The sequence below is a fragment of the Rana temporaria genome, chromosome 1, assembly GCF_905171775.1.
Source record: "Rana temporaria chromosome 1, aRanTem1.1, whole genome shotgun sequence".
In the NCBI taxonomy this organism is placed as follows: domain Eukaryota; kingdom Metazoa; phylum Chordata; class Amphibia; order Anura; family Ranidae; genus Rana; species Rana temporaria.
In genome coordinates, this window is record NC_053489.1 from 173,247,142 (window position 1) to 173,271,035 (window position 23,894).

Below are 23,894 nucleotides of genomic sequence, written 5' to 3' on the forward strand. Positions count from 1 at the left end.
ACAATGAAAAACCAGCATTGGGTAATACTTAATGATGACTGCTCAGACTGCCTGACACTCTTTCACCGATCCTTAGATTGTTATCCGCGGTGATTCCCGGGTAGAGTTCGAAACTATAGACGCGTTTTTATCATTCCGTCTTCAGCAATAAGTGCTTATTGATAAAGACAGAATGACGAAGCACATCTAGGTGTGACCACACAGCTTGTTATTCAGTCAGCCGTTTCGAACTCTAGCCGGGAATCACCATGGATAACAATCTAAGGATCTGTGAGAGAGTGTCATGCTGTCTGAGCAGATCTCATTAAATATTACTCAATGCTGGATTTTAATTGTTTTTTAGCAAGTGCAAAATTGTAAGGGGGGCTTGTTTATAGGAATAAAATGCCTAACAGGATCATGCTATGAGGTCCGTTTCCCTTTGTCAGGAGATACTGAGACTGGTTGAACATCCCGATCTTGAGTGACTTGGAGGTAAAAAAAAAAAATAAACTATCAAAAAAGTGTAGGTGTATGTGTGTGTATATAATTTCTTGTTAATCCGGTGAGTGCAAATTTTGAGAGGAGCGATATCACGAGGTGTGGTGAAGGATTTGCATATCTATTCACCTGTTATATCCCAAGAAAACACTGAGTGGACAAAGCTTCATTCTGACTCAACTGTCATATGGCGTAATCAGTTTGGACTATATGGAAACAAATTTGTTTAAGCCCAGGTTCACACTGGTACTATTTGAGATGCGATTTCACATGTCAAATCGCATCTCAAATCGGCAGCATTTCCCGGCAATGACACCGTCCTAATCGGTGCGACGCCGCATCTTCGGCGCTGCACCGATTTCAAAAAGTAGTTCCTGTACTACTTTTTGCGATTTCGGGCCGCGATTTACATTGACATCTGTGCAGAAACCAGCACAGATGTCTCTTAAAATCGGGGCCGAAATTGGGACTGCCAGCGGGAGTGAAACCGTGCGAGTTCAGCTGAACTTGCACGGCTTCACTCCCGCAGCCCAGTGTGAACCAGGGCTTACACATAGAAGAGCGCTGCTTCATTATTAGGGCCCTATACGCAAACCCTAGAGCTTTAGTTAGAATTAACGGACATTACTCCAAACCCATTGAGATTAGAAGGGGTACCAGACAAGGTTGTCCCCTGTCCCCTTTAGTTTTCGCTATAGCAATCGAGACTTTAGCGATAGCCATACGTCAGAATCCCAATATCTCAGGAGTTCAGTGTGGAGATCAAACTCACAAATGTGCCCTCTTTGCGGATGACATACTGCTGTTCCTAACCTCTCCTGTCTCCACCCTCCCCAACTTATGTCACATTCTGGACGACTTCTCCAAAATCTCTGGCCTATCGGTCAATTTTTCTAAATCACAGGCCCTTAATATATCTCTGCCCTCACAACTAGTGCTGGATCTTAAACAATCCTTTAACTTTAGCTGGAATGACTCCTCAATCCAGCATCTGGGAATTGCTCTGGCCGCAAAGACGGAGGCTCTATACAATCTTAATTACCCCCCCTTATATAAGAAAATGGAGGCTGATCTTAAAATATGGTCCAGATTTAATCTCTCTTAGTTGGGAAGAATAAACTCAGTCAAAATGACCCTGTTGCCTAGAATACTATACTTGTTTCGCTCACTTCCCATCCCCATAAGAAGAAATCACCTAAAATCTTTTCAAAGCAAACTGCTAAAGTTCATATGGGGATCAAAGGGGTTTCGCGTGCCACAAGACACACTAATCCGCCATAGAAGCAAGGGGGGTCTGGGTCTACCTGACCTTCATAAGTATTATCTGTCGGCTAGATTAGCTCAATTCTCTGCCTTGTACTCCAAGATCAATGTACCTGATTGGGTAAATATAGAACAACTAGCTATTCCCTCGGCTCCCCTTGACTACCACCTTTGGTCCCCCATCAAATCCCGCCCTTCCATCCTCTCCCCAGTTCTATCCCAATCATTTGCTTTGTGGGATAGCCTTAGACACAATGTCAGACTGACATCAGCTGCCCATCCTCTAGCTCATATCTTCAATAACCCTGAATTCCCACCGGGCATGCGACCCTCTCAGTTCCAATGGTGGCTGGACAAGGGGCTATATCGGATAGGACATTATTTTTCTTCCAGTGGTCCCATCTCCCTGAACTATTGTACTCATACTTTGAAAATTCCTGACTCGGAGAGGGGTCGCTTTAATGAAATTTCGGATTATCTACATAGCATCTGGAAGTCCAGACCCCTTCCTCCTGACTTCACTTCATACGAACATTGGTGTGGACAAGCCGTGGGGCGGAGGGGAGGCATCTCGGTGATCTACTCGGCCCTCACTCACCCAACAGACAAAACGCCTTATATGAAGGCTTGGGAATCTGACTTTCAAAGTAATATGAGCCTAGAGAGCTGGCACAAAGCTTTTTTCAGATCCTTCAAGGGCATTCAGAGCGCCTCCCTAATGGAGGCTAGTGTTAAGGTTTTCACCAGGTGGTATCTTACCCCCTCCAGATTAGCCTCCATGTTCCCTTCTGTGGATTCCCTCTGTTTTCGGGGGTGTCTGCTGCGGGGCACCATGGCCCACATATGGTGGGAATGTCCTAGAATCCGCTCCTTTTGGAGAATTATCTTCAAAATTATCTCCAAAGTTACTGGGCACCGGATCACTGGGGCTCCCAATACGGCCCTCCTAAATGCCCAAATACCACGACTTGACAGACCCACACAAAAGTTGGTGCACTTTATCTTACTGAGCGCGAAGATAGCCATTGCTAAGTCTTGGAAACAACCCAGGCCACTCATCTCAGTGGTTAAACAAAAAGTTTCATGGATCATGATTCAGGAGAAGTTATCCAGCATACTGCATGATTCCTCCGAAGCATTCCGTGAGACTTGGGCCCCTTGGGCTAACTATGTTGGCATTCCTCTTACCCCTGTACCTGTATAGGTCAGATTGTGCTCTTAAATGGTATTAGGCATTTAACTGCCCTCTTCCCCTTGACCCCCTTACCTCTGTTTCCTTTTCCTCTGTCCTTTCTCCTTTACCTCTTATGCTTTCCCTATTAGACTTAGTTTTATTCACAATTTAATTGAACAACTCTTTGAGGGTCATAGCCCTAGAGTTTTATTGCTCTATGTTTTTGTTATCTTCCGGGGGAATGTCTTTATATTATTACCCCTAGAGGGCTTTTTGTTCCTTCCCCACATTAGTGAGAGGTGTGGGATGGGGATAAAGGTTCGGGGCCTTTCACTTGGCACAGTTGGTTCCCAATTGGGGTGTCGAGGGTTGGGTCCCGGATATTCCTTAGGTCCGGCCACTTGGGTGTTAAGTACTAACTATAAGAGGCACTTAGGTCCTCTTCGGTACCCTAGCTGGTTTGCTAGGTAGATTTCCCCATTTTCTGTCTACTCCCCCCGGAAGAGATTGTTATTAACTTCGCTTTCTTGTAACCTCACAATGGTATCATTTGTCTCCTGGGGCTTATGTTATGTTTACTGATATGTCATGACTGTAACCCTTTTGATAAATCTCAATAAAAATTTACTGAAATTAAAAAAAAAGAAGAGCGCTGCTTTTGCGTTTTTGAATCTAATAACTTTGCAATCATCTGACTCTGTGGCAAAAGAGAAAAATAAATGTACTTCTGTGACCCTTGAGAGATGTACAGCCAAGAAAAATCTTTGGCCATACTAAGCTATTGGCGACCAGTAAAGACTTTTTAATAATCAACTCCTTGCTCCAATTTACCTATAAACCTTTGGAACGCCTTATCTACATCTATCTGAGCTGCTACCTCCCTGAACCTGCTTAACCCCTTACAGTCTTGGCTTTCACCCTCAACACTCCACAGAAACTGCGAAACTCACCAATGACTTAATAACTGCCATTTTTTACTATCAGACCTTTCCAAACTACACCCCTTCTTAACCAATGATACCACCAAAGCTACCAATTTAGTCCCTGGTCATCTCTTGCTTTGATAAATTTCAACTCCATACTTTTTGGCCTACCTTCACACAGGATATCCCCCCTTCAGTCTACCATGAGTGCTGCCACACACACACATCCACCTCATCAACCACTCCACTACACTCTCCGCCAATTCCTTCACTGGTTTCCACTCACAAAAAAAAAACAAAAAAACACAACACTTAAATTCCATGCAAAACTGAGCGTCATCACAAAAAAAAAAAATCATCCTAACTGTAACGGAACCCCAAATGGGACAGGGGTTAAAGCTGTTTAAGATATTCCATTCCCGAACCCAAGACAGCTACCGACACTTCACAGTCAGGCAGACGAACCCCAATAACGAGACACACAGCTCTGTTTGAGGCTCCACACGAATAGACCCTTTATTGAGAAAATCAGGCTCTTATATACAGTTAGGATCCTGCAGTAACCAAAAGGAACAATAACCCAACTCCACCCACATCATCACTCAATGGTTCCTAACGAGCTCAAATACACATTCTGGCTCCAGCTCTGACATAATTTACATGAGCCATCATCTACAGCTGATGTCTCAGACACATGACCTTTTGACTGTCTGTTAACTTGCAATACACATTTATCAGAGGACTCCTTCACACAATACAGTATCAATTAGCACAAGCCACAATGACAGATCCTCAGAAGCCATCCTAGATTAATTTACATCACAACAGACAATAGAATGCAATCACAGCAAGCTTTATAGTACACTACAGCCAACACACAAATTATATCTATATATACACACACACACACACACACATATACACACACACACACAAATAAATCTGACTAGCCCAGACCTAAGTAGGGTTCTCATTCACCCTGTGCCCCTATTAGAGACACAGGATGATCTACACATAAGAGGCATCGGGGAGCTTCTGGGTCCCACGAGCCCTTCCGTTACATCTCTCCCCTTTGGGCAGGAGACCCCAGACGGGTTGACTCCGAAGTTAGTCCATAATTTTATTCCTCTAATGCTGGTATCCACACAGTACCCCAAATAAATAGCTCCAGAGCATTACTCACCCAGCCAACCTCTGCCTCTCTCAGAGAACATGCCCGCCGCTGGGGCGAGGCCTGGACTGGCCCTTCTCCCTGGAGTCCTTTCAGCCGATGGAGAGAAGACAGGGTGATAGGGCTCAGTCCATCATGCTGTTGGGGATCTGGGACAACTGACCAGCATCCCTGGGGTATACAAGTGGAGACTGAAGTTTCATCCACTTGTGGCAAGTAAAAATCCCTCAGTGCTTTCAAAGCTGACATCCTCCTGTCTCAGTGCTGCACCATTTTCTGGGGTTGTGTCAGTGAAGACCGAAGTCCCATCCACTACCACAGGAACTCCCTCTTCTGTATGTTGAGAGCAGAGGCCCGTGGCACTCTGCTCTGTTGCCAGCTCTTCTGCTGGGTTGCTGTGAGTGGAGACCACAGTCCTATCCTCCGATATCAGCTCAAGCTGCAGTTGTGTGCAGCGGCCAGTAGCATCCTACCCTGCTGCCAGTGATTCAGCTTGGAGTAAAAGCTTTACAACCTCAGCTTGTTGCTGGAGAGAGGGGCCAACTGCCCTGGATCCCTGGAACTCCACATCATCCGCTTCAGCTTTAGGGATGGCAATCTTCAGATTTTCCACTGCCGATTCATCAGCCAGGATTTAAGAGTTGTCAGCTGATATTTACTGATAGTCCCAGGCAAAGTGAGCCCCACTCTGCTGCTGAGCAGAGTCTAGCAGCTGTCTGTAGGCGATCTCCAGCTCCCATTCCTGAATGGCCAGAAACTCCAAATCTTCCTGTGCCCAGTGCCCTTTCCGAGACATTCAATTTTTGCTCTCTGTGTTCCATTATTTCCTCCAAGCGCCACTCCCAATCACTCCCAAAATCAGGCTCACCGGACAGCTTCCAATACAACAATCCCAGGCCATCATAGTCAAAGCCTTCCGTGGGGCTGTCATCCGCTGACCACGGGCACTCTTGGGGCTACATACCACCGGAGGGCTCTGTAGCTCTCGTCCAACCGCATCTCTGCCCGGATCAGCCTGTTTAACTCGGCTGTCCACTCCTGCTTCGGTTGTTACCCCAATAATGGCATGCGTACATCATACTGGGACCAGTACCTTACATGGATGGAGGGGAGGACCTTTCCCTGGTGTTTCTGTTCGAGAGCTAGCGCTTTCTTCCAGAGTTCTGCATCTCTTGTAACCTCCTTCTGAATTCCTCTTCCATGGCGACTGGTATCTGTACTTCTCCTCTCCTTTCAGTTGGTGGTGCTGTGACTTCAGCTGCTGCAGCACCTCTTTGAGGTAGCCAAGTTGCATCCACAGCAGCTATAACTAGGTCTATGATTTTTGCTGGAGGGTTAGGACCATAATGGGCCAGTCTTAGTTTAACGGCCAGATCAAAACTTGCCTCCTCAGGTGTTCTGTCTGTTACGCTGAGCCTTTTCGTTATGTTGGGTCTTTCAGCTCTATCCATTTTGACGAGTTCTGCGATAATGTCCCGTTTCTTACGGTTATTGGCCGATCTGCCCCGGTTCTCCAGCAAGTCCTTGAGGGAAGAGAGCTTTAGCTGTTTAGCCTCAAATACACATCTTCTAGTAGACATTCTGGCTCCAGCTCTGACATAATTTACATGAGCTAATTAACTACAGCTGATGTCTCAGACACATGACCTTTAGACCGTCCGTTAACTTGCAATACACATTTATCACAGGACTCCTTCACACAATACAGTGTCAATTAGCACAAGCCACAATGACAGACCCTTAGAAGCCATCCTAGATTCATTTACATCACAACAGACAATAGAATGCAATCACAGCAAGCTTTATAGTACACTACAGCATATATATATATATATATATAGTACAGACCAAAAGTTTGGACACACCTTCTCATTCAAAGAGTTTTCTTTATTTTCATGACTATGAAAATTGTAGATTCACACTGAAGGCATCAAAACTATGAATTAACACATGTGGAATTATACATAACAAAAAAGTGTGAAACAACTGAAAATATATTTCATATTCTAGGTTCTTCAAAGTAGCCACCTTTTGCAGCAGACACATCTCTAGAACTGTTAAGAGGAGACTGTGTGAATCAGGCCTTCATGGTAGAATATCTGCTAGGAAACCACTGCTAAAGAAAGGCAACAAGCAGAAGAGACTTGTTTGGGCTAAAGAACACAAGGAATGGACATTAGACCAGTGGAAATCTGTGCTTTGGTCTGATGAGTCCAAACTTGAGATCTTTGGTTCCAACCCCCGTGTCTTTGAGCGACGCAGAAAGGGTGAACGGATGGACTCTACATGCCTGGTTCCCATCGTGAAGCATGGAGGAGGAGGTGTGATGGTGTGGGGGTGCTTTGCTGGTGACACTGTTGGGGATTTATTCAAAATTGAGGGGAAAACTAAACCAGCATGGCTACCACAGCATCTTGCAGCGGCATGCTATTCCATCCGGTTTGCGTTTAGTTGGACCATCATTTATTTATTTCAACAGGACAATGACCCCAAACACACCTCCAGGCTGTGTAAGGGCTATTTGACCAAGAAGGAGAGTGATGGGGTGCTGCGCCAGGTGACTACCTCTTGAAGCTCATCAAGAGAATGCCAAGAGTGTGCAAAGCAGGAATCAAAGCAAAAGGTGGCTACTTTGAAGAACCTAGAATATGAAATATATTTTCAGTTGTTTCACACTTTTTTGTCATGTATAATTCCACATGTGTTAATTCATAGTTTTGATGCCTTCAGTGTGAATCTACAATTTTCATAGTCATGAAAATAAAGAAAACTCTTTGAATGAGAAGTTGTGTCCAAACTTTTGGTCTGTACTGTGTATATATAATTAAATCTGACTAGCCCAGACCATAGTGGGGTTCTCATTCATCCTGTGCCCCTATTAGAGACACAGGGTGATCTACACATAAGAGGCATCGGGGAGCTTCTGGGTCCCACGGGCCCTTCCGTTACACTAACCCACTCACCTGTTGCTTCCTTGTCCCCTGCTTCAACGCTCATCCCAAGGACTTCTCCAGAGCCTCACCCATTCTCTGGACTCCCCACCTCAGTATGACTGGCTCACTTAAGCTGGCTATACACAAGTTATTTTTGTTCAACCAGCGGGTTGAATGAATAAAAAGGACTCGATTCCCTCATCCACACACTTGATGTAGATGGGGGAATCCCTCCCGCTGTGTTACTGTATTCAGATGAGAACACACTGATCAGCACTGGCAGTTATAGCTGGCGGTGCTCATGTAGAGAAGATTTTCCAACTGGCTGGTTGTACACAAGTCAATGAATTCTACTAGACAGGTCAGGCAAGTATAATAGGTTTGCTATAAAAAAAAAAACTTTACTATCACTTTAACTTGGATGGACCCAGAACTTAGGGTTGAAGGGTGATAACCTGTCGCTTTGCACTGAATAAACAAAGTACAGGTTCGACATAACCAATTGCTGTAGTTATGTCTGAAAAACACAACAGTATACACCGGAAGGTTGACAACAGATCAGGACATATTATTAGAAAACCTCAGTGTCGGTGTATATATAAAACAAAAGACTCCACATAGTGTGATACTGTCTCTGCATTTGATTCAATAAAAAGTAGTGCACTTACATGAAATTGTAAAGTTCAGGCTGAGAACATATCACAATCCAAACAAATCAATTCCCTTGTGAATTCCAAACAGAGATTACGCACTCGCAGCAACATGTGTACGTGATTTAATTGTGTTATGTTGCCTTTGAATTACTTCCCTTACTTTCCTAATTATGTGTGTAAAAGCTGGTACACATATGCTGAATATCAACCAGTTCAACAAAAAAATGGCGACATTCAGCCCGTGTGTACAGCAGCCTGTCCATCAGAAGCTGGCCTAATAGGACAAAAGATTATACGAGAATAACTGAAGTCAAAACTTATTTTAGATTTGGACAGAGTGGGGAATGGTTAGAACCTCTGTCATGTTTTACTGTTGCCTACATCCCCTTCAACTCCTTTAAACATAATAGGAAGGGAGAAGCTTTTAAAAAAAAAACCTTTGACAATCATCAGGATAACAAGCTTTCTTTTTTTGCATAATATCATTTTTAAGCCAAAAGCAAACAATACAATTTAGATTCACCTTCACTGTCAGTTCAAGTGAAAGTGTTAACCATGACAAACAGGGAAGTGGATTTCCCCCGTGAAGCCACAGACTGCATTAACAACCTAGTAAATGCTAAAATACTGACTCCAACCAGAAGTAGAGGAAAGTGGGCTGGCATACTATTTTAAGGAAGATGCAAGTATTTGATCATTACCGGGACATGCTCAGTGCCCATGTGCTCCTCCATGTCGTTGCTAGGAACTGGCTCTTTGCATTTCTTGCATAGACTGATATTACGGCGACAGTGAATCTCATGAATAGTGAAATTGATCAACGGGATGTCACGTTTACTAGAGAGAAGACAAACAGTAGTAATTAGCACGAGTTGTCATAGAATGAGTAACAAGGTAATGTAAAAAGGTCCATTTACCATTTACCATTTTCATACAATCATAAAGTAAAAGGTCTTATTTTTTCAGTTGTCTTAAATGAAAGAAAGTTGGAAGCAGGTACCTCTTCTGGTCTCTCCATTTACAAAGATGCATCATAATAGTACAGCCATCAAGCTTGGCAAAATCCTTTTATTCTGCTTTAATTATTGCTGATAACTTTCCAACTTCCTTCTGCTTTCTTATGAATGCATTTCTCAAGTATAAAATGTTGAAATGCACTACCTGCTTATGAAAAATTTCCCCCTCAACCATCACCCCGTTGGCACTGCATGAAAGAGGGGCAACATGCTACACATCTGGTGGTCCTGGTCTCTAATCTCACCATTCCTGGTGCAGATCCTTACAATATATGGACTGACGACTATCGTTTGCATCTTTGGGACAACAGAAAGCACTCTCTTCTCCTTTCTTGCGGGCTCAACTTCAAGCATTAAAAGTGGTTCCAAAGGCAGAAGGTTTTTATCGTAATGCATTAAAGTTTGGCTCTATTGCGCAAAACATACCTGTACATCATTTAGTGCAATGGATACTGTGGGCACGCGCCCGCTGCACTAAGGGGGAGCCAATCAGCAGGTCTGGTGGGCCCGATGGAAGCCAGCCGCCCACAACTGCTCCACAGAGCAGCAGAAAGGGGAACTGTCCATGTAAACAAGGCAGATCCCCGTTCTGACAGGGAAATACACAAATCTTCTGTTCCTTGTAAGCAGGAACAAGGATCTCTGTATTCTTCCTGTCAGTCCATCTCCCACACACAGTTAGAAAAACACTTGCAAGGAACAATTAACCCTTTGATTGCGCCTTATATTAACCCCTTCCCTGCCAGTATCATTTATACTGTGCAAGTGCATTATTTTCTTTAGCATTGATCACTATATTGGTGTCACTGGTCTCCAAAATGTGGCACTTACTGTCAGATTTGTCTGCCGCAATCTCGCAAAAAATAAAATGTAAAATCGCTGATCGACGCCATTGCCAGTACAAAAAAAAAAATTAAAAGGCCATAAAATGAAAATTTTTCTAATCATTAGTGGATCAAATCCATGCTCCTTTTCGAAGGCAGGGATTAGAAAACTCAAAGAAGCCGGTTGGAAAAAATGTCATGAACAAATTAACTTTTAAACAGTAAATGTGGTTTTCATTCAATAATGTCCAATCATGCCAAAAAAATTTAGGTCGGGTTCACACCTTATTCGAATTGGTTGCGGCTTAAAACGCATCCAATTCGCATAACATTATAAAATACATTGATTTCAATGAGGCTGGTTCACATATGAGCGATGCATTAGCACTGCGCGTTGCCAAAAAATCGTGTGCCATTTTCTAGGCATTGCGGTGTGGCTCAGGTGCGAATTCAGGCCCATTATCTTCTATGGGCACGCATTTGATTCGCAGATGTGTTCATTTCTCTCATTCACCTCAATACACTTCCCCCCTCCCCCTCCCCTCTCCCAGGTCTCCAAATTCGCAGCTAAAACAGAGATGATCTGCTGAACAGTTTTCTTATCTCTGTCTGCAAAGAGATAAGAGAGCTGAAATTCGCACGGCACATGTGAATCCAGCCTTAAACAAATTATTTAGAACGACAAAGGGTATGTTCTTTTGTACACATTTTTCCTAAGGCTTTTCCTAAGAATTATTTTAAATTCTGTTTATCTATGGCCAGCTTTAACTCCCACCTAGCCCAGCAGAATGAATACAACTTTTGTTTTGCAACCCTGTTGCTCTGTTCAGATGCAGGGACTGAAGTGAAATACTCAGCACCAGGTATAGGTGAACATAGGATTCATACCTCCTCTTATTCAACAACACTGGTGCCTCACAATAATCTCAATATTGTCACATGGGGCCAGGGAAGGAGTTTAAGAGTGCGGTGTAAGCTCCAACAAGTCCATTTGGAGCTTACACAGGACTTTATTTCCCCAGCCTTGGTAGATGAACAAATGTTGCTAGGGAGGACAGGAAGCCAATGCCTTGTACACACGGTCGGACTTTTGACCATGAAAAAGTCCACCGTGAGTCCTTCGGAAGTCCAACGGAAAGAGACCAGGTTCTCAAAGGTCTGTCGGACTTCCGAGAAAAAAAGTCCGATGGAGGCTACACATGGCCGGACTTTCCAAGAAAAACTCGTCTGACTTCTTTTCCCCTCGGAAAGTCCGGCCGTGTGTACGAGGCATTAGGGAACCTTTACTTTGCCCTGCATTGGCAAAGAAAGAGTTTAACAGAAGGCTCCATGCACACTTACGTATTTTATAAGCTCAAAAAAACACAAAAAAAAAAAAAACGCTGATAAAACAAAAAAAAATTGCGTTTTTGTGCCAGCTTAAAGTAGCGTTTCATTTTTTATTTTTTTGGAGCATTAGCAGTTTTACATTACATGAGGAGAAAAAAAAAAGCTGTTAGTAGGAGCATTGTTTTTTTCTGCTGGAAAAATTCTACAAAAACAATTTCTCTCTGCTCCTAGACACTGAAACTCAAAAAACGCTAATAACCTAAAGTAGTGTGCATAGATACATAGGATAACATCATTTAGCTTCTAGGAGCAGACAAAAAAAAATGCCAACAGCTTCCAGTGCTAGTGTGCATGAAGCCTAAATGTTTTTTATAAATTTTTTTTACAAATGTATTTTATTTTAATGATCATCAAGGGTAAAAAAGTCATCCGTTAGGGAAGTGGAGGACATTTAATGATGAGCCCACGTGTTTACCACTTTTGTATTTGTTTCCATCATTGCTGTAAACAGGGACCAGTTACTCCACAACTAAAAGACCCATCACGTCTGGCCACCTCCACTAAAATTATGCTTCAAACAAAAACATAAAAAGTGCTTACCAGTTTCCACAAAGACGGGTCTCCTGTTCAGTGCTGGAAGCCATGATCAGTTTCTAAAAGGGAATAGAAGAGCTTGCATAACTTTCACTTTCTGATTGCAGAAAACAGTTGAGTCAATTCTGGGAAACCTGTTACTTATAAACAAATACACATACGTCTGAAAAACGAAAGGAATTATTTCAATTAACTTAGCACTCATGTCTTTTGCAACATGATATACACTAAAGATCTATAGTTGCTAAAAGTAAAACATTATAAAAGTAGCCAAAACAAAGATTTTTTTTTATAATATAACCATTCACAAATCATGTATTTCTGGCCAATTACACAAACAATGCAAAGAAAAGATTACACCACAACACTTTATTTTCCTTGAATACAATATAAAAAACAGTTTGCACTACATGGACAGGTTTTTGTTGGCGACCATCTTCTGGACTTCTGCTTTATTTGACGACTGCTCAAAAAAATAGGATTTTTATAACAGCTTACCTGTAAAATCATTTTCTTGGAGTACATCACGGGACACAGAGTCTTAATCATTACTATGTGGGTTATATTCCACCATCAGGTGCTGGACACTGGTGTAATCAATTAGAACAGGAAGTTCCCTCCCTATATAACCCCTCCCATACTGGGAGCACCTCAGTTTTTGTCCCAAGCAATAAGTGTCCCAATATCCCCAAACAAGAGGGGTGGGGACTCTGTGTCCCGTGATGTACTCCAAGAAAAGGATTTTACAGGTAAGCTGTTATAAAAATCCTATTTTCTTTATCGTACATCACGGGACACAGAGTCTTAATCATTACTATGTGGGATGTCCGAAAGCAATGCTTACTGAGGGGAGGGAGACACCAACAATGCAGACTGCCATCAGACACGAGGACCTCTAATGCTGCCTGCCGCATATTGTGGCAACAAAAAAAGGCTGCATCCTCCTGCCGTCTTATGTCCACTTGATAGGATTTAGTGAACGTAAGCACAAACGACCAAGTTGCAGGTCTGGCAAATCTGAGTCATAAAGGCTTGGTAATGCACCCCGCATGAAGTGCTTACTATCCTGGTAGGGTGCACCCCAAAAAGAAACAGGGGGAAGCCCTCTCTATAAACCACAAGCCTGAATAATAACCTGATGAATCAACATTTGACAATAGTTGATTTAGACGCTGCCTGCCCCTTGCTGGGGCCTCCTGGTAGCGCAACAACATCAGTCTTCCGTATCCGAGCAGCCGCTTCAGATAGGTCTTGACCTCTCTTACTATAACGAGAGAGCGCATAGCCATTTTAATAGCCGATCTGAACACTGCCCGCCCCATCTAGGGGCTTTCTGGCAACAAAACGTTAGGTTTCTATATCTGAAGCCTTCAGATAGATCTTTAACTGCTCTTATCTTTATTAAGAGAAAGCAATAACCTCTCCTTCCGCGGATCAAGGTCCTGAACAAAAGGAAAAGGAAGGCAAGAATATCTTAATTCAAATGAACACTGGATCCTCCTAGCCAATAAGGTTGGGTGAGTATTTAACATCACCCTTCTTGTAAAAGTAATTAAGTATGGCTCTATACAAAGAAAGTTGCCAATACTCTTTTGCGGAGGCAGCCGCAAACAAGAACACCAATTTCCTCTTTAGAAGGATAAAGGGAAATATTTATGGTGCATCAGCCCAAGGTGCCGACTCTGTAAGCCAGCATACTGGATCCAATCCTCCGAGCACAAGGGCGCCTTAACTGGCGGACTTATACCCGTCACCCCTTGTATAACGGCCCAGATCAAGAGTGTGCCGAGATCAGACCCTTGATGGAACTTAAGGCCAGCTCCATCTCTTTTCCAATGTAGAAAGTTAAGAATTTTACCTATGACCTACTACCAAGGATTCCACCCCTTGGTTTCACACCAGGAACATGGGCCTTCCATATCCTAGGATATCTGGTCCTGGAGGCCAGCTGTCCTGTATGAATCAAGGTAACTGCCACTGATTCTGTACACCCCGATCCTCAAGAATGCATGCTATAAACAGCCAGACCATTAATACCCATGTATGCAAGACAGGATGTAACCCTGCAAAGCAGGCCTGGACAAGATGTAAGGGACCCTGGGTCCTCTACGATCCGTTCTGCTGTCCCTGCGCAGTAAGGTTGTATGGGCTATGCTGGAGCAATTATGCCAGCTTCCGTTCTCTTCTGATGTAGCATGGAAGCCACGAAGGTTGCGGCCCTGGGGGGAGAAAACACATAAACCAGCGACAACTGGGCCCCCAGGGTCACTAAAAAAATCTGTCGCGCATGCGGGTGGATCCTTTGTCCTTGACACAAAGTTGTTCAATCTCTTGTTGAACCTGGACGTCAACACCCTTTATGTGCAGGGTAACGTTTCTATGACATTTGGTCAGAAAAAAGTCGGGGTGTAGAGGCCAATCTCCCGGACCCGATTGTTGATGGCTCCAGCGAATCCCCTGCCAATCTAGCATTCCATGAATGACAATTGACAATAGGCAAGGCACAAGCTCTTCTCTGGTAACCAAAGTAAACCACTAGAGAGGCATAGTCAGATTGTATTCAGACAGAGCAACCCTGTAACCTAAACGTTCAGGTCCTTAAGCCGGATGCTCCATCTGTAGCTCTAGAAAGCTAGCAGATAAGGCTCCCTAGGAGCTTGACCACCTTCCCTGTGCCGTGGTCTCTTCCAGGCCTGGATTCACTCCCTAGAGGCCAGTCCTCGCAACCTGCTCCCAGGTAATGGGTATGAAGGATATTCCCTTCTGCCAATCATTCAGTTAAGAACCCTAAACTGAAATTCCAGCATATCCCTGGGACAAGACTCCTAGGATAATGCTAGGTTAGGATCCACTCGTTCCAGCCCGACAGAGCAAAGTTTATATCAGCCTTGAATAAAACTGAGCATAGGGAACTGTGTTTGAATAAAGACGGCATATTCCCTCTAGACTGGGATCCTAACCCAGGAGTTCCAGATAATTAATCATGCTGGACTCCCCTAGGCCCAGCCATGCTACTGACTGATCTGTCAGCACGGGTTTGCCTCAGAATGACATTACTGCTATACCCTGGGCCTTTAGCCCTGCTAGAGGCGGGCCCTAGCCTTGTAAATAAACACACATGCAAATAGCTCCCCCTATGTGCATGTGGCAAGCTTTAAAGCCATATGCCTCTATGGAAGCGTGTGTTCATAAAAGCGTGAGTTCATAAGAATATGTTTTCCGCAAACACATGAAAAAGGGGGCGTGCTATATACACGCATACAAATAGCATGTGAGCTATGAACAAGCATCCTGCAAGCAAGTATGCGCCTATGCAAGGCCAAGGAATCCTGTATAATTAAGGAAACCTAATTATAATGCCTCCTAAGTCAAACTCTAGGCAAACATGCATTCTTATGCGATTCAGCAAATTTTCATGCGATCCAACATCTATGCATCTTAAAGCGGGGGTTCACCCTATTAAAAAAAAAAAAAAAAAATTTTCATTATACCATTACATTCGGCATCGTAGCGCGAGCTACAGTATGCCGGTCTTACATTTTTTATGCCCGTACTCACTGTGCTATGGATCATTGAAGATTCCGGGGAATGGGCGTTCCTATGGTGAGAGAAGGTGATTGACGGCCGGCCCTGGCACGTCACGCTCCTCCGGAAATAGCCGAAATAGGCTTGGCTCTTCACGGCGCCTGCGCATAGCCTGTGCGCAGGCGCCGTGAAGAGCCGAGACCGACTCCGGCTGTCTTCGGGGAGCGTGACGTGCCAGAGCCGGCCGTCAATCATCCTCCCTCTCCATAGGCACGCCCATTCCCCGCGGGAGTCGGAATCTTCAATGATCGATAGCACAGTGAGTACGGGGATTAAAAATTTAAGACCAGCATACCGTAGCTCGCGCTACGATGCCGAATGTAATGGTATAATGATGTTAAGGAGGGTGAACCACCGCTTTAAGTGGGGACAAGTACCCTTGTGGGACCAAGGATTCTTGTATGATCGAGCACCACTGTGCGATCCAGCAATTTTATGCAATTAAGCCTTTTAATGCGATTTTTGGCATTTTTGCGGGCACAACCTCTTTGTGTGACCAAATATGCCTGAGTAATCCAGGACTCAGATAACTCAGATAGTGATCAGATAACCATGTGTGAACCCGCATCTTTATGCACTCCAGCATCTTTATGCGATTTCAGACCTTTTTGTGGAAACAAGCCTCTCTGTGTGACCAAATATCCTTGGGTAATCAAGGATTCCGGTTTGTCAGGTAAACCTGTGTGATCCCGCATTTCTATGCACTCCAGCATCTTTATGTGATTTTAGGCATTCCTGTGGAAACAAGCCTCTCTGTGTGACCAAATACCCTTGGGTAATCAAGGATTCAGGTTATCAGGTAACCATGTGTGATCCCGCATCTTTATGCACTTAAGCATCTTCATGCGATTTCAGGCACTCCTGTATAAAACAAGCCTCTCCGTGCGACCAAATATCCTTGGATAATCAAGGAATCGGGTTATCAGATAACCATGTGTGATGTCGCATCCTTAAGCCCTTAAGCATTTTCATGCGATTTTAGGCATTCCTGTGGAAACAAGCCTCTCTGTGTGACCTAAATAACCTTGGGTAATCAAGGACCTGGGTTATCAAGTAACCATGTGTGATCCCGCATCTTTATGCACTTAAGCATTTTTATGCGATTTTAGGCACTTTGCTGTGATTAAACACCCTTATGTGACCATATAAAATCATACGAACAAAATAACATGTCTCTTTATGTGATCAACAATAAAACATGCTTTGTTACCGTTTTTACCCCACGTGCATTTTGAACATTCCAAACTCATGTACTTCATGCAAACATGTGGACTGTAAAGAGGCAGTTATGCTCTGCAGATGTGTGTCTCCGCAAACCTGCAACATTAGCCATGTGCACAGCAGCAAATGTGCACCCCCCTGTTGTGCATTCGGTTAGCCTGAAGCCAACACCAGGATGAGGACTTTAAAGAGACAGAGGCTCTGGCCGTCTAGGCTAAGTGAAGTTATATGCAGCGTGGATCTCTGAAAAGACTGCAGCTGCAACCAGAGCTTTTGGGGCTTCTGATAGTTTTCTCCTCATTAACACCTGTTATCTGTTCTGAGAGTGAACCTTCATCCTCATGTCTTTCAATCGCTTGTTTGAGGATTTAGAGCAGGGAAAGGGACACACCCTGTTTTCTGCTTGTGAGGCTGCTGTGAATATAGCAGTTAACCTCTTATAGACCTATACATGCAATGCAACAAACATATGCAGAGCGCTGCAATGTTGGGGGAGGCTCACGCCTGACAGGGCTAATAGCTAATTATGTAAGCTATCTTAAGTCTCTACAGGGGAGGATAGTATCATGCAAGCATGATAAAAAAGGGCCACCAGATTTAGGTGGTGATACCCCTTCCTACCCCTGAACCCTCTTTTATGGGGAGACAAAGTCCTAAGCAGAAAGCAGAGGAACTTTAACCCTGGTGCATCAACAGTTGAACTTAGTCTAGCAAATAATGCTTGCTAACACAGCTAGATGCCGAGTAGGTGTCTTAAATGAATCTGTATCCAATTTCCACAAGGTGCTTACGTGCTCAAGCTACTGTGTCCCCCTGGCTTCTCTGACGTCTGGGCTTTTCGAAGGGGCCGCCCTGCGTCTGCACCATGAGTCGGCGCGCGTGCGCCAGCGGCAACCACATCGTCCCCCCGCCTTCAAAGCGCGCCCCTTTCACACACTCGCGCGTAGGGGAATGGTGGAGGTGGGGGGAGAGGGAGATCCCCCAAGGAGCCGTAGAGACTACGAGGGACCCCCATCGTGGCAGAGCCTGAAGCGGAGGCAGTAAGCCGCACCCTAGATCAGCTAACCTTGAGCTTCCGTTCCTGGAAAGCATGGCAAGCGAAACACCCGGCATGTCCTCTTAGGGGCCTTCGTGGAAAACAGATAAGACATACTCATGTAGGGGTACCAACCTCCTGAATGGGAGATCTATGGGTATTACAGCCATCCTGTCTCAACAGACATAGTGGTTTCTTTGCCAAGGCACACATGCATTATAGGCAAGACCCAATAGCCCCTTCAGCAGAGGACTAGGACCCACTAGGGGAGGTATATGGGTGCCAGAGCCATCCTGTCTCAAAAGACTTTGTGGTTAAGTTGCCCATGCATAGAAGCATAAAATAGGCGAGACCCATAATCCCCAATGGAGAACCCACTGTCGGACCAAGTCCCGTAGGTACCTCCGCTTACCTTTCCACGCTGCAGGGTATTGCAAAGCAAGAGGCCCAGCCTTCACCCCTCAACGCGGGCTTCGTCTCAGACCTTCAGGGACTGGGGTCCATAGCAGGTCACCTCTCCCCTGGACCTATATAGCACCCTGGCAACAGAAAAAATATTTGGTCTTTGGCATCGACCAATGTACTGGAACCCAGGGTCCAGCTCTCAGAGAGAAGCATTATACGCAAAACCTCGTTCTTCGTACCGAGGCCCGGGTACCGTCCACTTTGGCTATGAAGCACCTTGGACGGATCCGGATTTTATGGAGGCTTTTAACATCCAGCATGGATCCCTCCAGTGGAGCTCCTCAGAGCACATGTTAATTCGTGACCAACACCTTAGACACTGGTGAAAAAATTGAGGTGCTCCCAGTATGGGAGGGGTTATATAGGGAGGGAACTTCCTGTTCTAATTGATTACACCAGTGTCCAGCACCTGATGGTGGAATATAACCCACATAGTAATGATTAAGACTCTGTGTCCCGTGATGTACGATAAAGAAATTGTGTTTGAATGACACAAATTTCTGGATAACAACAAAACTTACCTCAACTGTGAATCATGGTGGAGAGAGCAATACTGGCATGGGTTGATTTGCTGCACAAATAGAGACCAATGAATTCTAGGCTGTATTGTGTAATTCTACAACAAAACGTCAGGGCACCTGTGACTTTAAAGTGGTTGTAAACCCTTACATATACCCAGTGAAGTGATTGGCCTCAAGGGATACACAGATGAAACAAATCCTCCTACATAAGTTTTACCCCTCGCCTTCTCTTCATCTGTCCAAAGTCCAGAATTTAAAAGCAGCTTGTCTGAGCTGTCAGAGAGCTGAAATGACACACTGCAGTGAGGAGAGCTGTATGCAGGGAAGACACACCCCCCCCACCCTTTTCACACAGGAACAGAGCTGAGGAGGTCAACCACAGGTTGTGCGTTGAAGGTCCTGCCCCTGTCACCTTATCTTTTGGTGTCAGGAAAGCTCGTCAGAAGTGATTCATGCAGGGCTGTCTTAATGAGAGGGCACACCTGAGCACTGCCCAAAGGCCCCAGCTGCCTGGGGGGCCCGCCTGCACTTTCCCCAAAGCAGCTGGTCCTTGAGCCCACGCTGCACCGAAATTGAGGGGCCCCATGATGGCACAGAGTGATGGATACACAGGGGAGGCAGTCTGCCTCCTACCTACATGAGGACTGTTTACCTGCACTGTCATTATTGTAGGGGCCCCAGAGCATTACTTTGCCCAGGGGCCGATGATCCTATTAAGACAGCCCTGGATTCATGCCAATAGAGGAACTAGGCAGCAGACAGAAATTACACTTAATGCACTTAAAGGATCACTAAAGGAAAAACATTTTTTTGCTGAAATGACTGTTTACAGGGTATAGAGACATAATAGTTAACCGATTCCTTTTAAAAACGATTAAAAATAGATAAAAATCAATCATATAATGTGCCTCCTAGATGCAAAAACGAAACTGAAACTAGTTTAGTCTTTGCATGTTATTTTATGCCCCTGTGCTGGACAGTGCCATAGAGAGTCATGGCTAAGAAAATGAAACTAAACTCTCCCATGACTTTTTTCATAAGGAGCCAGACAACCAGGAAGTGTCCAGAACAGAGTAGTATTACAGCAACATCAGAGCAAAAACGAGCAATGAGGACATGAAACCAGGACTGCAGTAAGGTAAAGGAAGCGATTTAGCTAAAAAAAAAAATTCCTTTAGTGACCCTTTAATTGAGACAAGAACACACTATAGAGTGATATGCTTTGTTCATATTTCATGTCCGGAGGTTTAGAACCACTTTAAAAAGGGAAACTCTACATGCTTACACAAAAGATCACCAGAAGTAGGGTTCTTTTGGCAGAAGAGACATCCAAAGTCTCTTGCCCAAAAAAAAAAAAAAAAAAATTTTCTCCACCTCCTGATGACTTTGTTGTACACTGCACATCATATGGACCATGCCCTGTACAGCTCAGCTCTATTCTTAACCTGCAAGCAACAGAGCTATATGCTGAAAACAATGTAACTACTGCATGCATGCCCAAGTGTTACATCATGAATAGCTGAAAAGAAACACTATGGGACCACGCAAAATCAATGGTGGCGATAGAGGCCAGGGGAAATGCAGCTATGACAGGATCCTAGAGCTATCATCGCTGGAGGACACGATAGGAGGTAAGGAGTGTACGAGAATCTTTCAGTCTAATGTGTGGATTAGAAGATTCAGCTGCCTATACACCTGTACATGTTCTTACAAAAAGTTACATTTACCCCACTGATGAATAAAAAAAAAAAAAAAAAAAAATTAAACATTTCAAACAAAAAAACTCTACTAGTGTGTATCCAGTGTACATTACCCCCACCTTCCCCAATATCCAGTGTACATTACCCCCACCAATATCCAGTGTACATTAACCCCCACCTTCACCAATATCCAGTGTACATTAACCCCCACCTTCACCAATATCCAGTGTACATTAACCCCCACCAATATCCAGTGTACATCAACCCCCACCAATATCCAGTGTACATTAACCCCCACCAATATCCAGTGTACATTAACCCCCACCTTCCCCCAATATCCAGTGTACATTTACCCCCACCTTCCCCCAATATCCAGTGTACATTTACCCCCACCTTCCCCCAATATCCAGTGTACATTTACCCCCACCTTCCCCCAATATCCAGTGTACATTTACCCCCACCTTCCCCAATATCCAGTGTACATTTACCCCCACCTTCCCCAATATCCAGTGTACATTACCCCCACCTTCCCCAATATCCAGTGTACATTACCCCCACCTTCCCCAATATCCAGTGTACATTACCCCCACCTTCCCCAATATCCAGTGTACATTACCCCCACCTTCCCCCAATGAGTTTACTCAAAATAAGACAGGTCATGGCAAACAGAAATTCCACATTTTGGAAAGGCCAAGCTTAGTCCTGACTTCCATCCCAAGGGACCACAATTTTATTTATTTCTCACAGCAGTAATTAAGTTCAGACCATTCCAAAACAAACAGCAGTAGTGTCCTATTCTCCCGCATAAGGTTTCTTATTATATTTAGCACTAGAAGTTCTGTTTTTTAAAAATTATCAAACAAAAAAAAAAAAAAAGATGGATGAGGAGCAGTAATAGTACCCACAGTAACAGATTTAAAGTGATTGTAAACTATTGACATGAAATATGAACAAAGCATAGCCCTCTACACTGTGTACTTGTCACTAAGAGCATTAAGTGTCATTTCTGTATGCCGCCTCATTCCTCTACTATCAGCGCAAACCACTTTTGACAAGTCTTCTTGACACCAAGAGAAAAATGGTGACAGGGGAAGGGAGCTCCAGAACAAAGCCTGGGATTGACAGCCGCAGCTCTGTTCCTGTGTGAAGGGAGGGTGTCCCTGCCCTCCAATCAGCTCTGCAGAGTAACTTAAAGGGTCACTAAAGGAATTTTTTTTTTTTGCCTAAAATTAATGTCTGCAAGGTAGACAGACAGAATAGTGTAATGATTCTGTTAAAAAAACGAGCAAATACCTATTAAATTCCTTCATCTAGATCACCTCCGGCGTTCTAGTTTATGTTCCCTCATTCACTTCCTGGTTTGCATCGCTCGTTCATGTAAGAACTACATTTCCCAGAATGCATTGCGGCACGCCCAGTAATTCACACCTCCTTGAAGTCTCTAACACGCAGAGAGCGTCCTGCCACACAGATGTAGTTCCCAGGAGGGGGCGAGCACGTTACTTACCACGGCAGTAAAGCCTCCCTTCACGGTGGTCAGTAAAAATCAGACAAGCAGGAAGTGAACAGAACAGAGAAGAAAAAGAGCAACTTCTGAGCAAAAACGAACAATGAGGAAGTGAAAATAGGAATGTCTGCAGGTAAAGGATGCTTATTATGAAAAAAATATTTTTTCCTTACAACCCCTTTAAGCTTCACACCACCTGTTTCTAAAAGCTCACACAAGCTGTATAAATTCTAAACATTAAAGAGCTGTAGAGAAAGAAAGACCGCAGAAAAAAAAAAAATGGTACAACTTATGTAGGGGGATTTGGTTTAATTTCAGTAGATCACTTCACTGGGTATACGAGAGGCTTACCACCACTTTAAAAGGGTTGTAAACCCTTATGGTTTTTCACTGGGGACGGGCCGAGTCCTGCATTCTGTGTGAATGGACACAGATGCAGTACTCGTGAGCACGCCTGTACTGGTATCCACCTTAGGAGAGCATTCGCCAACGTGGACACTCGATGCAGGGACGAGCCACAAGCGCCTCTGAGGGACCCCAGAAGAGGAGGACCGCGGCCAATCTGTGCAAAAACGAACTGCACAGTGGAGGCAAGCATGACTAAATTATTATTATTTTTTTTAAATAACAAAAACACACAAGGGTTTACAACCCCTTTAAGCTTACATTGACTTTAGGGGAGCGGCTTAGTTAGCTTAACCACATATCACCTGAAATATGGTGAAAAATGTAGGAAAAGGTAAAAGGTACCCATCAAAAAAGTGAAAAATAATGTATCCTTTTTAAGCATCTATGAACTTATCAAAGAAAGTAACAAGGAAAAACTTTCACAGAGCGGTTAGATTTGTGTGATCCAAAGGAGACAGACCCCTCTGTGGAAGTCTCAGATGCATCTTCCAGCTTGAGAGAGTCCCTCACAGCATTAATAAGTGCACTCACAAGTGCCCTGTCTTGTACTGACCCGGACGAGGAGTCCTCCTCACCAGGGATGTCCCGGTCCGCATCCTCCGACATACCAGAACCGGGGTCCTGAGCCGCAGCCAGGCCCAAATCCGAGTCAGAGCATTCCCCAGAAGATGGCGGGGGGATGGGCGCTTTTTACCCCCCTTACACCCGCACGCCGCTTCCACCCTGGCACCAAAGATTCCAGGACTGCCGACAGCGTATCAATGGGAACCGCAGGTGCAGGGGCACAGTCTGCTGCCTCTGGCAATTTAGAAGAAAGGACAGACACTGACTCCATATTCACCCACTGACAGCCTCAGGGACAAAGTGAAAAACACTCAAGAAGTCCACCCTCCTTGCTGCACCGACCGGGGAGGGGGGGGGTTACCCAGGGGACTCACCACCCAGAGGGAGACTGCTCAGCACCACTGCCCGCCTTTCTTGTATACACAGCGTGTGTGCGACGAAAACTGTGGAAAAAAACTGAGGAGAAAAAGCTGCGTCGTTCAGAAAGCCAGTGCTAGAGGCCAAAACCCACTCCAAAACGGCCCGCC

At 44.5% G+C, this 23,894-nt stretch overlaps 1 protein-coding gene across 3 annotated transcripts in view; it reads right to left on the reverse strand.

The window, feature by feature from the left end:
- TRAFD1 (TRAF-type zinc finger domain containing 1) overlaps nucleotides 1-23,894 on the reverse strand; it is a 74,989-nt gene that overhangs the window by 35,977 nt on the left and 15,118 nt on the right. For all 3 annotated transcript variants that reach the window (XM_040346200.1, XM_040346209.1, XM_040346190.1), the window contains exons 2-3: nucleotides 12,367-12,419; nucleotides 9,299-9,434 (exon numbers count right to left, since the gene is read on the reverse strand). In XM_040346200.1, coding sequence (XP_040202134.1) covers nucleotides 9,299-9,434; nucleotides 12,367-12,410 — 180 coding nt within the window. In that variant the 5' untranslated portion in view covers nucleotides 12,411-12,419. The remainder of the gene's footprint in view (nucleotides 1-9,298; nucleotides 9,435-12,366; nucleotides 12,420-23,894) is intronic.